The sequence below is a fragment of the Herpailurus yagouaroundi genome, unplaced genomic scaffold, assembly GCF_014898765.1.
Source record: "Herpailurus yagouaroundi ecotype Mexico unplaced genomic scaffold, PumYag 159, whole genome shotgun sequence".
In the NCBI taxonomy this organism is placed as follows: Eukaryota; Metazoa; Chordata; class Mammalia; order Carnivora; family Felidae; genus Herpailurus; species Herpailurus yagouaroundi.
The window spans coordinates 49,618,483-49,634,802 of record NW_024412400.1 but is presented as its reverse complement, the minus strand read 5'-3'; the positions used below and the strand labels follow the sequence as shown (position 1 = coordinate 49,634,802).

The following is a 16,320-nucleotide window of genomic DNA, read 5'->3' as shown; positions in this document are numbered from 1 at the left end:
TTGGCATGGGTATATTTTAAAAGCTTCCCAAATTATCCCAATAAGCAGCCGTAGCTGAGAATCACTATTCTTCAGCACTTCTCAGACTTTATTGTGCACACTATTCTCCTGGGGACTACACTAAAAATGCAGCTGCAGATTCAATAGGTCTGAGGTGGGGCCTGAGAATTTGCACTTTTGCAAGTTTCCCAGCTGATGCCAATGCTGATGCTGCCAGTCTGTGGGCCACACTTTGAACAGCAAGGATCTAGTTATTCTTATTGCCACAGGTCTCTGGTTTATTTACTTTTGGGGTCAGTGAGTGGCGAGGGAAGGGATAACAGAGAGAGTGTGCAAGGGCAAGCATGGAGTAACTATGGATTCAAATCAGTGTGCCTGATGGTAAGTTTTGTTCTATAGGAAATGTGGATCTAAGTGCCCATTTCTGATTGTGCACACTTTAACTTATTCACAGGCGGACCTGTCATACCTTGTGCTACGATAGAGCACAGAAGTCAAGGAAAATGTTAATAAGGGATGACAAATTATAGACTATATAGACTATATAGAACTATATAGAATATATAGACTATATAGAACATTCTCTCTCTCTCTCTCCTTCCCTCTCTTTTGACCACGCTTTCATCTTTAAAAATATGTTGATTGCTTTTTGGTTCTCAATAAATAGCCTAAACAGGGCATCTGCAACTTGCATGAAAAAAAACCACATTAAATGGACTATATCCGTGCATTATACCTACGGTGCATCTCCATGAAGGATGTGTCATGTGAAATGGGCTATCATTATTAGTCTTTGCTGTTTCTCTGTAAAATGAGACACTGTAATTCCAATTTTGTAGATAAGGAAAATAAAATGCAGAAAGCTGAACTGACTTAATTAAGATCACATGCTAACAACACAGGATGTGGCCAAAACTTGTATCTTTGCTCTCCCGTGCTAAGTTGGCTTAGTGGAAAAAGGAGCAGTAATCTTTCAAAAGATTGTGCCTTAATTATTCATAACACTTGTATCTCTTTGAAATAAAGCTTACTATTTAACATTCTTTCTTCTACACATATCTACTGCTGGAATTTGTCGATGTTCTATTCATCCAATTATTAACCTATTGAAATGAATTCAAAGTGGCCTTACAGGGATACATAAATTAACTCATCTACACTGGATGAGAAAGAAAAAAGAGGATAGGAATAATGCTAATGAATCAAATGGTATACAAAGAGGTCTTATAATTACAAGGTGAAAACAAATTTGACTCTTGACTTACTAGCAGTCAAGGTGAAACGGGACACATTTCACAGAACCCATATGTGAAGCCAACACATTTTTTCCAAGAGCAGGATTATTTCCAAAAGCAAACTGCTTTGCGGTAGACCCCATATTCTGACTTTGTTTCAGAAATGGCTGGCCTACCTTGCCCTATGATATCACATGTATCTCTGACACCCTCTGAAAGCGAAACCCCCCAGTGCATGCAAACAATGTTTCCAATGTCCAATTTTGAATTTTAACTTCCTACTTGATTTTCTGTTTCCATAGACTTTCATCAATATTAGCCTAATACAATCCAATAATCGATACTCAAACTGAGACGCTTGAGTTACTTAGTGAAGATTTGGTAGACACTTAAAAGGAAATGTAATCATTTTTAATTGCAAAAATGGGATTAAACACTTAATAGCAAGCAGAAGATCAAAATATAATTACTTAGAGGCGCCTGGGTGGCTCGGTAGGTTAAGCGTCTGACTTCGGGTCAGGTCATGATCTCACAGTTCGTGGTTTCAAGCCCCGCATTGGGCTCTGTGCTGACAGCTCAGAGCCTGGAGCCTGCTTCAGATTCTGTGTCTCCCTCTCTCTCTGCCCCTTCCCTGCTCGTGCTCTGTCTCTCTTTCTCTCAAAAATAAATAAATTAAAAGCAATGTTAAAAAATATAATGATTTATAGATGGACACTGGAGAGATAAAAAAAAAAAGGGATGAGGGTGGTTTTGTTTTGTCTGTCAGTGGCTTTATTAAGTTACAATTTGTATACCATAAAATTCAACCAACACTTTTTAATAAATTATCCAGTTGCACAAAACCATCACTGTAATCCAACTTTAGAATGTGTCCATTACCCAAAAGCCTCCCTAGGGCCCATTTGCTGCAATTCCTGCCCCACTCCCAGCCCCAGGCAATAGCTGTTCTGCCTTCTGCCTCTTTAATTTTGCCTTCTCTGAAAATTTCATGTAAGTGGAATTGTATAATATGCACGTTTTCGTGTCTGGTTTATTTCACTTAACAATGTCTGAGGTTCATGCATACCACTGCATGTGTCATAGTTTGTTCCTTTTTATTGCTGTGTTGTATTCCCGTTTACAGCTATACCTTATTTTGTTCATTTACCTGTTGATAGACATTTGGGTTGTTTCCATGTTTTGGCTATTATGAATAATCCCATAATGAACAATCACACAGAAATTCTTGTGAGGACATGTGCTTTCATTTCTTTTAGGGAAATACCTAGGTATGAAATTGCTGGTCATATGCAAAGAGTATGTTTAACTTTTTATGAAAATCGCCAAATGCTTTCCCAATTGGTTTTTAGATACTCACCTGGGAGGTACTGAGGTATTTTTCCATTCCCACCAACAATGTTTGATGTCTCCAGTCTCTATATCCTCACTAACACTTGATACTCTTTTTTTTTTTTAGTGTTTATTTATTTATTTTGAGAGAGAGAGAGAGAGCCCATGCAAGCAAGTATGAGTGAGTGGGAGGGGGCAGAGAGTGAGGGAAGAGAATCCCAAACAGGTTCCATGCTGTTAGCATTGAGCCCAATGCGGGGCTCAATCCCACAAACTGTGAGATCATGACCTGAGCTGGTACCAAGAGTTGGATGCCTAATCAACTGAACCACCTGGGCACGCTCCTTCCTTCCTTCCTTCCTTCCTTCCTTCCTTCCTTCCTTCGTCCCTCCCTCTTTCTTTCTTTCTTTCTTTCTTTCTTTCTTTCTTTCTTTTCTTTCTTTCTTAATTACAGCCTTTCTGATGGTTATAAGGTGACGGTATGTTGAGAGAGAATATATCCTGGTTTTCAGTCAGTCAGTCATAGGATAAAAAGTAGTTCCTTCCCCCCACCCCACGCGCCCCCCCCCACCCCTACTGTATATCCTTTTCTGAACAATCAGAGAGAATGAAATCTTTCAGGATTCAAGGGTTTGGGAACTGTCCCCTTATGAATTTTTAATTCTCTATTTTTCAATTTCCCTTAAATAATCTACTAATATTATCAACTTGATCTTCATATTATATCAAAGGCTTATTGGAAAGCACTTGCCACCCCACAGTTTGCTGAGGAACAGAACAAAGCAAGACCCTTGAACTACAGTCATACCTCTCACTCTGCAATGTTAAGTGAGTGCAAAGCCAGAGGCCTCATCCTAGCCAAAGCAGAGTTTATATCCACTCTCCTTTATATATAGGTGATGTTCACAGCTGTGAAACAAACCTTAGGATTCCAAATAAGCTTACCAGGCATTGCTAAATTTCCTTCCCTTTAACCATTTCATTCAACTTATCTATGTTTTCCATACCTTGGCCATGCATTAAGGAAAAAAAATAAAATAATGGTGTACCACTGCTTAAATTCTACCCAGAAGGTAAGAAAAATATGTTACATATGTTTGTTTTTATCACATAATTGATTCCCTTCTTGGAAAGGATTTGATTGACAGATGCTAATTTTGACCGGGGAAATTTTCAAGGAAGTATTGCTACACAATAGTCGGGAGAATGGTGTCGGGAAAGCTGCCCAAAGCAAACTGCCACATGCCACATTTACATGAACAAAGGTGTGTCTCAGCCAGCTTTCTACTAAGATACCTGCTAGCCGGAAGGATTTTTCTCAAACTTAATTACAAAATAAAATAGCCTCATCTCCTACTCCGAAAGGTTGCTACACACCTGGTAGCCCTGAAGAGTCAGTCTGCAGTCTTTCTTGTACTTATCTAGTTGTGCCATTTTTCTCCATGGAGGCTTCATGGGGTGTTAACAGGCAAGAAAGGAGAGACCGTGGCCAACAGTGAGAGACCTTTTCCTGTTGCTGCCAGGAAAAGTCCAGTTGGTGCCAAGATACTTCACCCAGGGCATTACCAGAATCTGACCCTTACAAAAGTGAGCAGAAATTTGAAGGTTCATACTCTGAATATGAATACATTATCTCACCATGCTGAATATATCTTTCAAGTGAACAGAATGCCTCCTTTCCTTCTATTAATAATTAAGTACTTATCAAAAGTTTGCTTGGTAGGAAAAAAAAAGTTTGCTTGGTGAGTAGAGATTTAAAGGAAAGGAAATGAATAGTTCTGAGAGATTTTATCCAAGGCTTGATGCTCCATGAACCTGTCTCTCGGTGTCTCTCGGGCTACCATGATTATGCAGTATACAACCTGCACAATGTACAGACAGTCTTTCTCTCTCTTTGTGCATTGTATTGCTCATGTATCTTAACTTGGGAAATTGAAATGTATGTATGTATCTCCATCCCCCAAAGAGTCTAAGACAACACTGTTAATATTTGCTTCTTTAAGACCACTCAATTGCAGTTGTATTTGATGTACTAAAATCACTGATGAAGCTGCTCACTGTTCTCAGTAAAATAGCTGTTTTCTGGAGTGGAGAGATATTTGTTCTCCTCCTTCTCAGTCTGGATTTAATTATTTCAACTCTCCGAGAGTCATCTTATGCCTCTTAGCATTAGGTTCTAGCAGGAGGGGAGGCAATCTGCTTTCATACAATGTAAAGACATTGGGTATTAAAAGGTTGATAGACTCCTAGTCTCCTTCGAGGCAACACGGAGGAATGGTCACCATTACAAGCTCCAGAATCAGGCTACCTGGGCTGGCATCCCAGGCCAAGTTTGTTCATTTAGAAAAATAAGATATAATGGTACCTACCTCACAGGGTCATTGTAAGAATCAAACGTATTGATACATATAAACTGCTTAAATAGTGTCAGACAAATAACTCTTCAGTGTTAACTATTATTACTTTCTTTTATTATTGTCTCTTTCTATTCTATTCTATTCTATTCTATTCTATTCTATTCTATTCTATTCCACTCTATTCTATTATTATTCTCCTATATTCTATTATTATACTCCCCTGTAAATCTATTTAACATTCCTTCCCCATACTCTATATCACACACCTCCATTTAGTAATAAAGCAGCAGCTTGGTGGGAAACGCTTGTGCATGTATGTATGTACATATTTTAATTCCTTACCAACAGTCTGAAAATAAAGGAATGATGGAGGGTGTATTAGAAGTTCCCTCTCACTGCTATAACAAATTACCACAAACTTAATGGCTTAAAGCAGCACAAATTTCCTGTCGTACAGTCCCAAGAAGGGTTGCCAGCACTGTACTCTGTCTGGATGCTGTAAGAGAGAACCGTTCCTTTCCCCTCCCAGGTTCTCGAGGCAGCACACATTTCTTGGCTTGGGGCTGTATCATTCCAACCTCTGCTTTCTGCACTGCTTTGGTCATATCCCTTTCTCTGATTCTACCCTTCTGCTCCCTTCCCCTTATAAGCATGCTTATGATTACATAAATCCATCCAAATAATTCAGGATAATCTCCCCATTTCAAGATTCTTAAGTTAAATTTGCAAAGTCCCTCCCCCCCACCACCATATAAGGTAATATATTTGCAGGATCCAGGGATAGGAAGTGGATATCTTTAGGGAGGCATTATTCCACCTACCACAATGGGAAAAGCACTGGATGATCTCTTGAGATCATTCAAGCCAGTGGTACCTAATTGGAGGTGGCTCTGATGTCCCAAGGGGACAATGGCAGTATCTGGAGATATTTTTTGGTTGTCACAAGTTGGGAAGGGAATGGTACTAGACATCTAGTGGGTAAGAGGTCAGGGATGTTGCTAAACATCTTATAATGCACACGACGGCCTCCTCACCCCGACAAAGAATTATCCAGGCCAAAATGGCAACAGTGATGAAGCTGAGAAACCCTGATTTAAAGCATGTGATTCCTTGAAATCTTCCGAGCTAGTAAGGTTACAATACAATGGAAACCAGTTTCAGGATTTAGATGTATATGGAGAAGTTTGAGAAATCACAAGCAAGCTCTATAACTCCATGTTTTGACAATCTTATATAGTAAATAAGAGATGAATAACATTACTCATGCTTTAATAGTAGGGTTTTGAACACTACCTTAACTTGTTATTTGTTAAGTAGTGTTTCTTTTATTTTAGGTTGGTATAATCTTTCATACTGGTGCATTTCATATACATGTAAATTATCTTTAAGTATGTATTATAAACATAATTGATGTATGTTATAAATATTAAAACTCATAGATTCTCAGATTTAAAGTACCTAACACCAAACAGATTTCAAGATAATCTACATTTTTGCCTTCGTATGACCTGATATCTATCCCTTGACTTGAAAGGATCAGAGAAGTACACTTGCTATGACATCCTCATCTATCAAGAGAAAGACATAAGTTAGAACCAACTTTTACTTAAAGTAAGCACCTTGGCTCTCAATACCTACTTTTCCAATTCTTATCAGTCTCTGTGCTCAGGGTTGAATTCTCCCAGTCTTTGTATGTATCTATTTTAATGCTTATTTATTTATTTTGAGAGAAAGAGAGATTTCAAGCAGGGGGAGGGGCAGAGAGAGAGAGGGAGAGAGAGAATCCCAAGAAGGCTCCATGTTGCCAACACAGATCCCAACGCTGGACTCAAGGTCATGAACCATGAGATCATGATCTAAGCCGAAATCAAGAGTCAGACATTTAACTGACTGAGCCACCCAGGAGCCCCTCTCCCAGTCATTTTTTTAAAAATGTTTTCAATATTTATTTATTTTTGAGAGAGAGAGAGAGAGACAGAGTGTGAGCGGGGGAGGAGCAGAGAGAGAGACACACACAGAATCTAAAGCAGGCTACACGCTCTGAGCTGTCAGAACAAAGCCTGACATGGGGCTCAAACCCATGAACCGTGAGATCATGACCTGAACTGAAGTTGGATGTTTAACCAACTGAGTCACCCAGGCACCCCTCTCCCAGTCTTTTTAAAGCAATCTAGAAATTGTTGGTAGGAGACCTTATATTCTTTTCAACATCTTTTTTTCTCCATGTTTCTTTTCCTTTCCATTCACTGCTCATTCATTTTTCTTTAATACTTTTTTCTAAGAATTCCCCTAGAATTTTGTTAATTTGCAGCAACTTTTTTTAAGTTTATTTATTTTGAGACAGACAAAGAGTGCGAGTGGGGGAGGAGCAGAGAAAGAGAGAGAATCTCAAGCAGGCTCTGTGCTGTCAGCACAGAACCCACGTGGGGCTCCAGCTCACGAAAACGTGAGCCGAAATCAAGAGTCAGATGCTTAACCAACTGAGCCACCCAGGCGCCCCAATTTGAGCTGCTAAAAACAGTAGTTGTATCTTTTATGGCAGAAAAGGTTGACTAACAAGCAGGGAACTGTGGGTGTGAAAGTGGGCACGAGTGTGAATACTGTACCCATAAGGGTGAGTTTCAATCTTCATTTTTCCCCCCAGGAAGAACAGTAACTAGCAATATGAAAGTATTTTAACAGCTTGTAAACAAACAGAGCCAAATAAAGAAGATCACAGTTATTCAGCAACTTTGTTTACCACTGACACTATTTCTATTGTATACATTTCCCTGCCAAGGTACAATTCTATAAGGTGTTTTACATTTGGTATGATTTCTAAGCTACAATGAAAGGATACATGTTAAATATGTCTTAATGAATTGAGATTTCCCAAACACCACTTTAAGAAAAAAAAGCCAAAGTCCAATCCCTAAGCAGTAAATCACACCTAAGATTCCAGATTCCAGATATCACATTAATAATTGGGGTAGGTACCACTAGATGAGCCTGCCCAGACTCTCTGTATCTGCCTAGTTAAAAAATTCCATTTCTTCACGGTACCCAGGTAGCTCAGCCAGTTAAGCATCTGACTTCAGCTCAGGTCATGATCTCACGGTTCATGGGTTTGAGCCCCATGTCGGGCTCTATGCTGACAGCTCAGAGCCTGGAGCCTGCTTTGGATTCTGTGTCTCCCTCTCTCTGCCCCTCTCCCACTCGACTCTATCTGTCTCTCAAAAATGAACATTAAAACATTTTTTTTAGTTCCATTTCTTTGTATTAAATTAAAATTAAAGAGAAAGAGAATGAAAGACTATGTGTGAAAGAGAGCCTATAGATTAAGAGACTTAGAAGACATATCAAGTGTATTAAGGACAGAGAAACTTGGAGATAATTAGAGGTCAATACATAAGTGGGAGTTTCTCAAAACAGGATAAGAATGAGCATATAATAAAAGAAAAGTGGGGGATGAGCAAATGATAACTTTGACAACTTGGGCACATACCAACTCTGGCACAGTGCCCCTGGACATCTCCCAGCCAAGGGATCTGTGCAGCCATTTTCTGGGGAACAAAGAAACTTCTTTTGTTTCTGGAAAGCCCTTGGGTGGGCAAGTGACTGTTAGTATGTTGAGCAACCAGTGGCTAATGTCCCAATCAGGCCTCCCTCCAGTCACCCACGTCATATCTCAGGTGTCCTGTCAGTGCACATGAGATCCAGAGCAACTACAGCAATAAAAACATCAAAAAGCAATATACAGAAGAGCAAAGGGCAAACATTCAGAACATTAAACTATCACCTAAAATCCCAAGATATTTTCTCATCATTATTTTGCAAAGGTCATTGCATAACAAAAACCCAGATAAAACCATCTAATAGGAAATGGTTCAAAATCATTTGGGACAGGCTATTTCTTAGAAGACATGTGAACATTAGAAAAGAGGTCTAGAATCTCCTGACAAAGGAGACAGGAGGTAAATAGTGTTCATATCCCAGGCTGTTGCACCCAGCTACCACCTTCTTCTTGTCAAATGCTCTTCTCTTTTTCACCACTCTCTAATTGATGTGACAGCTTATAACTCCACACACTTTCTCGGTTCCCTTCTCTGACTTTTCTTTTCCTTGTACTCTAACTCTTGATGTCCTCCTAAGTTCAGCCCTTGTAGCTCATCTCCTTTTAAGAACCCAAATACCCCACAAGGCTTCACCTATCGCTCCTGGACAGATCCTAAATGACCCACACGAGAGATCTTCCTACACCCCATCTCTACCCTCTTGCCGTCTATACCCACTTGTGCATAACCCCTGGCTTAGACCCAACCTGTCCAAATCCATATTAATCACATCTCTCCCATAAACAAATTTACCTCCAAACTTCTCTATTTCTGTGCGCATGGTTACCATTTTCCTGAGTCCCGTAGATTTTAAAACTTGGGATCAGATCATTTTCTCTTTTCCTTTTTTTAAAGTTTATTTATTTATTTACAGGGCACGGGAGGGGCAGAGAGAGAGAGAATTCCAAGTAGGCTCCGTACCATCAGTGCAGAGCTGATGCGGGGCTCAAACTTACAAACCGTGAGATCATGACCCAAGCCAAAACCAAGAGTCGGACGCTTACCTGACTGAGCCACCCAGGTGCCCCAAAACTTGGCATTATTTTCAGATCATTCATAGTCTTCACTTAACAATACTGTTCCACTGAGTCATCCAATTCTCCCTTCATGTGGTCACAGGGCTCTCTCATACCACTCTAAGCTGCTCCTCAAGGCACCCCTCCATTACGGCAGCAGTCCCTACCTGCCCACCCTCTCTGGCTCATCACTTTTCACTGAACCTACCCAACCCCGCACTCCCAGAATCATCTTTCGGCTTTGCCTTACTGAATGATCTGTCCTGGAAAATATCCGTTTCTCCTTCATTACAACATCAAAGCTAACACATGCATTTCCAAAGCTCTCCATCACATGGCCCTATCTATCAAGCCTACATATTCACTGTTTCTCAACAACATGATTGATTCCTGTTCTCTGTCCTTACTTGGAATTCCCTCTTCTATACCTGTACTTCTAACCCTTAGCCCATATCAAGGCCCCTCCCAAATCTCTCTTCTCCAACTGGCTTTACGGACCACACAACACTCCCTTCTTAGTTCATGCCCCTCTGATCACCTGCATCGAGAAGTCAACATGATGATATGATGCTCTCGCCATTTCAGCGTGTTGTCTTTCTCCAACTACCTGGCAAACTCCAAGAAGCTAGAGATACAGTCCTCTATCACCCTTACCACACACTCCAGAGCTGGAAAGAGCAAATTCTTTTTTAGAATAAACTAGCTAATCAATCTAGTACTTAAGTACTTTTGGATTTTCCTTGACTATAAATAAATGATCTATAATAAATAAAAGTATACACAAAGGAAATATAGAGATATTTGTCTATTAGCATTTGATTTTTAAATGTTAATACGTTACTTGCAAAACTATTCCATTTGAAAACCATCTTCTTACCTGATTTTATGCAGTCTGACGACTTGCAAATGCCATCTAGAAAAAGAAGGGAATATGCATAAATATCTGCAATGCGGGTTTGTAATTTCTCCCTATATTCTGTTCTTTTAAAAACTGCCAATTAGGGGTGCCTGGGTGGCGCAGTCGGTTAAGCGTCCGACATCAGCCAGGTCATGATCTCGCGGTCCGTGAGTTCGAGCCCCACGTCGGGCTCTGGGCTGATGGCTCAGAGCCTGGAGCCTGTTTCTGATTCTGTGTCTCCCTCTCTCTCTGCCCCTCCCCCGTTCATGCTCTGTCTCTCTCTGTCCCAAAAATAAATAAACGTTGAAAAAAAAATTGCCAATTAAATAATAAACTCCTTAAAGCAAGAACTAAAACCTGAGTATTGTATGTCATTGCCAATAGTTAGAAAGAACATAGAGAAATAAAATAGGTAAATCCTAAATTTAAACACTTTATTGTGAAAAACACCAATTTATTGTATCATCGCTACTCACTAAGCCCTAGATCTACTAAATTCAAATCATCAGTTGTTTTAGTACGGTAATCTTTTTTTTCCCCCTATTAAGGAACCAATCTTTTCTAATCCCTATTGTGAAAACTGCTAAGACTCAAATTAGACCTCTTAGATTCCTGTGAAGCCCTTTAGAATTTCAATGACACAACAAATTTCACTAATTGAAGCTGGCCACAAAATGGTGTATACTTTAATCAAATAAAATTATACACTAGAATCCTTATAAAATAAGCATGAGTGCACTAAATATACTGGGCAATTAATAACTTAGCTCAAACATAAAAGACATTGTACTTTAGTCAGAGTTAACTGTTTCGACATATTGATGTTACATTTTATGAAGAAATCTTTATACCACCATCCTTAAGTATCTCTCTCCATAACACATTTGCTTGGTAGACGAAAAAGGCGTAAGATGAAGATTTCACTCTCTTGTGCATTTTTGTGTGCACAGGTGTGGGAGTCACTCACCATCATAGGTTGCATAGAGTGCGATCATCGTCACGGCGATGATGGTAAGGAGCAGGACAAGGACGGAGAGACTGATCTCCAGTGAGGTCCATCGTTGTTTCTTTGGCCTTGGAGTGTTGATATCAGTTATATCCATCTGACTTTCTGATTTGCCCATCACCTAAAATCTGGAAAAAAAATTTCTGTTAAGTCTTTAAATACTACCAACAAACTAATACATAGATAAAAAGAAGAGAAAATGTGTGTACAACTTTCCAAATGCTAATGTGGCTAGATAAAAGTAAATGACTAATTAATTTTAAGTAAGAAATCAAGTTCTGCTGTTTTTGAAAGTCAGAATTTTGATTCTGAAAACAGAGTATAGAGCCAATGAATTTGACATGATCAGTCACAATTTTTTTTTAAAATAACAGTAAAGATCCAAACAAAATTAGACAAGAAGACTTAGCTAAATACTCACATAAGATTCCTATGGCAGTTCATAAGCAAATAATTGCTGTACCATCATAAAGCAAAGTTTTAAACTCACCCTTCTGAACTTTGGACAACATCAAAGGTGAATTTTATATCTTGCTCCAATGGTTTCCTTCATAAGCATGGAAATCAATGACTAATACTTTGAGGTTTTGACTAAGCAGTAATTTGAAACATGAATACAGATAAAAACAAAAAGGAACAAACACTTGTGATAGCTTATTTTAGTCTTTTTTTTTTAATGTTTATTTTTTTTGAGAGAGCATGAGCAGGGGAGGGGCAGAGAGAGAGGGAGACACGGAATCTGAAGCAGGCTCCAGGCTCTGAGCTGTCAGCACAGCTCAGAGCCTGACGCCGGGTTCGAACTCACGAACTGCGAGATCATGACCTGAACCACAGTCGGACGCTTAACCGACGGAGCCACCCAGGCACCCCTTGTTTTTAGTCTTAAAAACAACTTTTATTTTTACAAGCTCAAAATTACAGCTACTGCTGATGTGGGTATCTATTAACTGGTTAGACAACATTCTGATGGTCACTCAGTGAACCAAAAGTCAGTGGTTTACACCCAGAGATAGCTGTTAACCTTAATCACTGTTTCTTCGTGCGACTGAAGAAGAAAAAAATATATGCATTAAAAAACCCTCCTTGCAGGTCAGGGTAACAATTGTTAAGATACTTACTTAACTTATATTTAAATTAATATTAATACTTCTAATAATAGCTGACATTTGTTGAGTGCTTCCCGTGTGTCAGTCACTAGTTCTTAGTACTTTACCTGTGCTGATTATTTTAATCTTTGTAAGGTGGGTATTAATATTCCAATTCTATACTTTAGGAAACCGAGGCACATAAAACTCAGGGAACTTTCCCCACTACAAAACTAGTAAATGTTCTTTACAGAGAACACATTTGGTCACTGTTTGAAATAAAAATGTATCATATCATCACACAATAAAAGCTATTTTAGATCTTATTGCAGAAGTTTTGGAAAGGGGGAGGGAAGTTAAGGGGATGAAAGCCTAAATATTAAATTTCATTAGGTTTCTTTTAGAGCCCTCGTGGTTCTTTATTGACCATCCACCAAAGCTCCAACTTCAATTTTTCTGCATGACTGTAGAAAAGGGCATCATAAACTAACAGATTAGCTGTTTATAACTTTATACCAATTAAGCATATAACTTAGTTCCTAGAGGAAGTGACTCCTCAGAAATACTCTTAAAGATCTTTGTTGAACACCCACAATTTGCCTGATGGTATGTTTTGTGGAAACTGAGGCACAGGATAAAGTAGAAAATGGATTCTACATTTGAAGTGTGGACTGGGAGATCCCACTAATAGCTAGGAATTTAATCTCCCCAGTGAGTTATTAATAAGTGAACCACAGCTGGACTTTAGAGTTCTGGATACAAAGTCTTAAGCACGCTGTCCTCTTGATTACAGGAGGCTATAACCAAGGACAGACTATCAAATAAAAATATTTTATTAGACCATGAAAACTGTGTCTGCTCAATAAAAGTGGGATGTAATGTACCTGAATGTTAAAATGTCTTACTTAATGGTTATGTAACTCATGTTGGCTTAGTCTCACAGACCCTGGGGTTATGATATGGAATTGCATTGATCGTGGCCCTTGGAGTTTTAATACGGATGTTGATTGGGGAAAGAAAAGATGGGACCAAATTTAATACTTGGACACCATTCAGAGAGGTAAACAATAAAAAGAATAATTTTCCCAGTTTCCCCAGAAGAATTCAAGAGTGGCGTAAACAGCATCTGAATATTAATCACATTTGCCTTGCATGAGCATTTGTCTTCCTGCTCTAATATTTCAGAAGACAATCTAGCCAAGTTTCCCTGAAATAATACGATCCACTTCTCATTAAAAAAAAAAATTTTTTTTAACATTTATTTATTATTGAGAGACCAAGAGACACAGAGCATGAGCAGGGGAGGAGCAGAGAGAGGGGGAGACACAGAATCTGAAATAAGCTCCAGGCTCTGAGCTGTCAGCACAGAGCCCACCAGGGGGCTCGAACCCACAAACTGTGAGATCATGACCTGAGCCGAAGTCGGTCGCCCAACCAACTGAGCCACCCAGGCGCCCTGATTCACTTCTCATTTTAGTTCTCTCTGAGAACAACAATCAGTTTCTGTAGTAAAACTTAGGGCCAGGAACCAGGGTAGCCACAGGGTTAAATTAAAGGTGCTCTTTGGCTCCACCAGGCTTCCAACTTCAGAAAACTGGTAGGCCGGCATGTCTTTCTCCCGTCTAGGTTACTTTTCCCTCACTTCTCCTTACCCTTGAGACTGGGGTACAGAGGCAGCTGGGCTTTTAATGGTTCTGCACCTAAGACTGCAGAAATTGTTACAGGGAAATAAAGGCAGTGACTACAGCTGTTAGCCCTTTTACTTGCATCAAAAGAATATCATCTTTGAATCACCTGCAAACCCTCCATCTGCCCCTCTTGTAAACACGCTGATTTTTTTTTTTTTTTTGTCTTTTGCTCCTAAGTAGCAATTTTGAACAGCACTGAGCAAAAGGAGAAATGATACAAGTTTAACTTCCTGGTTAACTTTGCCATTCATTTCCAGGCACTTCTGGTGGATTCACTATGTTCCTATCAGAAAACAGGAGCCAGAATCTTGAACACCAAGATCAATCACCAACCCCCTAGATACAGAATATTCAAGTCAACTACACCCAACCCCATTTTAGAGAAGGCAGGGAAGAGGGCAAAAGGATACAAAAAAAATTATAAAGTTGATACTTATAGTTCCATATAAAGCAGGATATGCCCCCCACCCCAAAATACCTACATGTTTAAAATAGTATATCTCAATTGGAGATATGGTCAGAAAGTTTCAACCAAAAAGGAGACACTTCCAGAGGAGAGAACAGAGAATTAGGAGATCTAACCCAACAAGAAATCTGCCAACTTCAGCTAAATAACATTACCAAAAGAATGATTATTTTGCTTAAGTAGAAACAATATTCCAAAGCAATATAAAGCAGCAATTCTTACACCAGTTGAGAATAGAGTCAAATCAACCTACAGGATAACTGCTTTGTTAAAGGGAAGTCTATAAACCTAAGCGATTTTCATCTTCACAGCACTTTCCCACATTAGCATTTCTGCAAGTCCCTGAGGGTCCACTAGTAAAACAATCTTGTGTTATGGAAACTGAGGCACAGGAAGCAGGAGAGACAGGTTGCGTATTTAGGCTGTAGCTGCGGAGGCTGAAGAGGCAGGTCAAGAGAGAAACCATCTCCTTTTTTCCCAGGACATTACTGTGTAGGTGTTCCCGGGGGTCTGGACACAAAGTAACAACCACATCACTCCCATATGCCGTGCAGCTTTTCAACAGAAGTCACAGCAGCGAGTTCAAGAAAGTACCGGACAAATTTTTGTAAGTGCTGGGGCCCAGAAATAATGCAAGAGTGAAGACGCTGCAATCCTCCAAAGCCGGCCTGCCGATTGGCAGCTCCCCAATGCTGACACTGCACGTCAGGTACTACTTTCCAGTTTAATAGAATTACCATTTGCATCACCTATGGGGGAGGAACAGACTCAATCAAGTGGCTAAAGAGGAACGTTTGGTTGCAATTACCCTTATTTTCGAATAATACAAATACACTGAGGCCAATGAGGTAAGAAAACTTTCACCTACCTAGGAACTCCCCCCCTGCTCCCGCCAACCAACCCTCTGTGATTTAAGCACGCTATCAGCATAAATTATATAATAGCAAGCTAAGGTTAAGGCAAGATGAAGAGCTAGGGTAATGAAAGGATCTTCAGGTTAGGAAAAGTAAAAACAGAAAAGTGAGTTACAAATGAGAAAATCCGATAGAAACCAAAATGAAAACAAACCTTGCTTTAAAAAAAAAAAAAAATCCGTGTCTGTAACAGCGGAATGGCAAATTCCCAGCCCCCAGATCAGACCCCCTGCAATTTGGTAGCGCTGATCCCGGCAACCAAACATAACTCCCCGAGGCAGAGGCTGCAGGGAGCTGTAGAAATGAACCCGAAGACTCGACCCCACATCACTCGCAGACCCCTCCTCCAGGTCACCCTCTTCGCCCCTTCCCTCACTCTTCGAGTCCTAGATGCGGCACCTTCCCAGGGCACGCCTCCCTCGCCCACGGCCGCGGGGTCCCGGGCGCTCGATTGCGCCGGAGCCGAGCCGCTGCCCCTGCTCCGTGCGCCTCCCGGGCGGCCGCTGCCCTCGGTCGGCTGTGCCCGCCCCGTGCCCGTCCCACCGGCTCCCACCGCCCGTGCTCTCGCGCCCTTCGGACCCTTCTCCCCAGCTCCCAGGTGCGGGCTCGCTCTCCCAGGACTCACCAGTGGGATTCGGGAGAAGTTGGAGGCTGCTGAGCAGACACATCCCGACCAATGAGCGCGCGGGGCCGGGCGTGGGGAGCCCCGCCGAGCGCCGGTCGGTCCGTGCGT

General features: G+C 40.5%; 1 protein-coding gene across 5 annotated transcripts in view; it reads right to left on the bottom strand.

Annotated features, from left to right (window-relative positions):
- The window catches only part of MME (membrane metalloendopeptidase), a 102,491-nt gene that overhangs the window by 85,537 nt on the left and 634 nt on the right, over positions 1-16,320 (bottom strand). The window contains exons 1-3 of one of the 5 annotated variants that reach the window (XM_040480544.1): positions 16,213-16,310; positions 11,396-11,562; positions 10,408-10,443 (exon numbers count right to left, since the gene is read on the bottom strand). In XM_040480544.1, coding sequence (XP_040336478.1) covers positions 10,408-10,443; positions 11,396-11,552 — 193 coding nt within the window. In that variant the 5' untranslated portion in view covers positions 11,553-11,562; positions 16,213-16,310. Of the gene's footprint in view, positions 1-10,407; positions 10,444-11,395; positions 11,563-11,855; positions 11,875-11,924; positions 11,943-15,963; positions 16,086-16,212; positions 16,311-16,320 lie in introns of those variants that run through there. The other 4 variants (XM_040480543.1, XM_040480546.1, XM_040480545.1 and 1 more) reach the window with 4 other exon arrangements.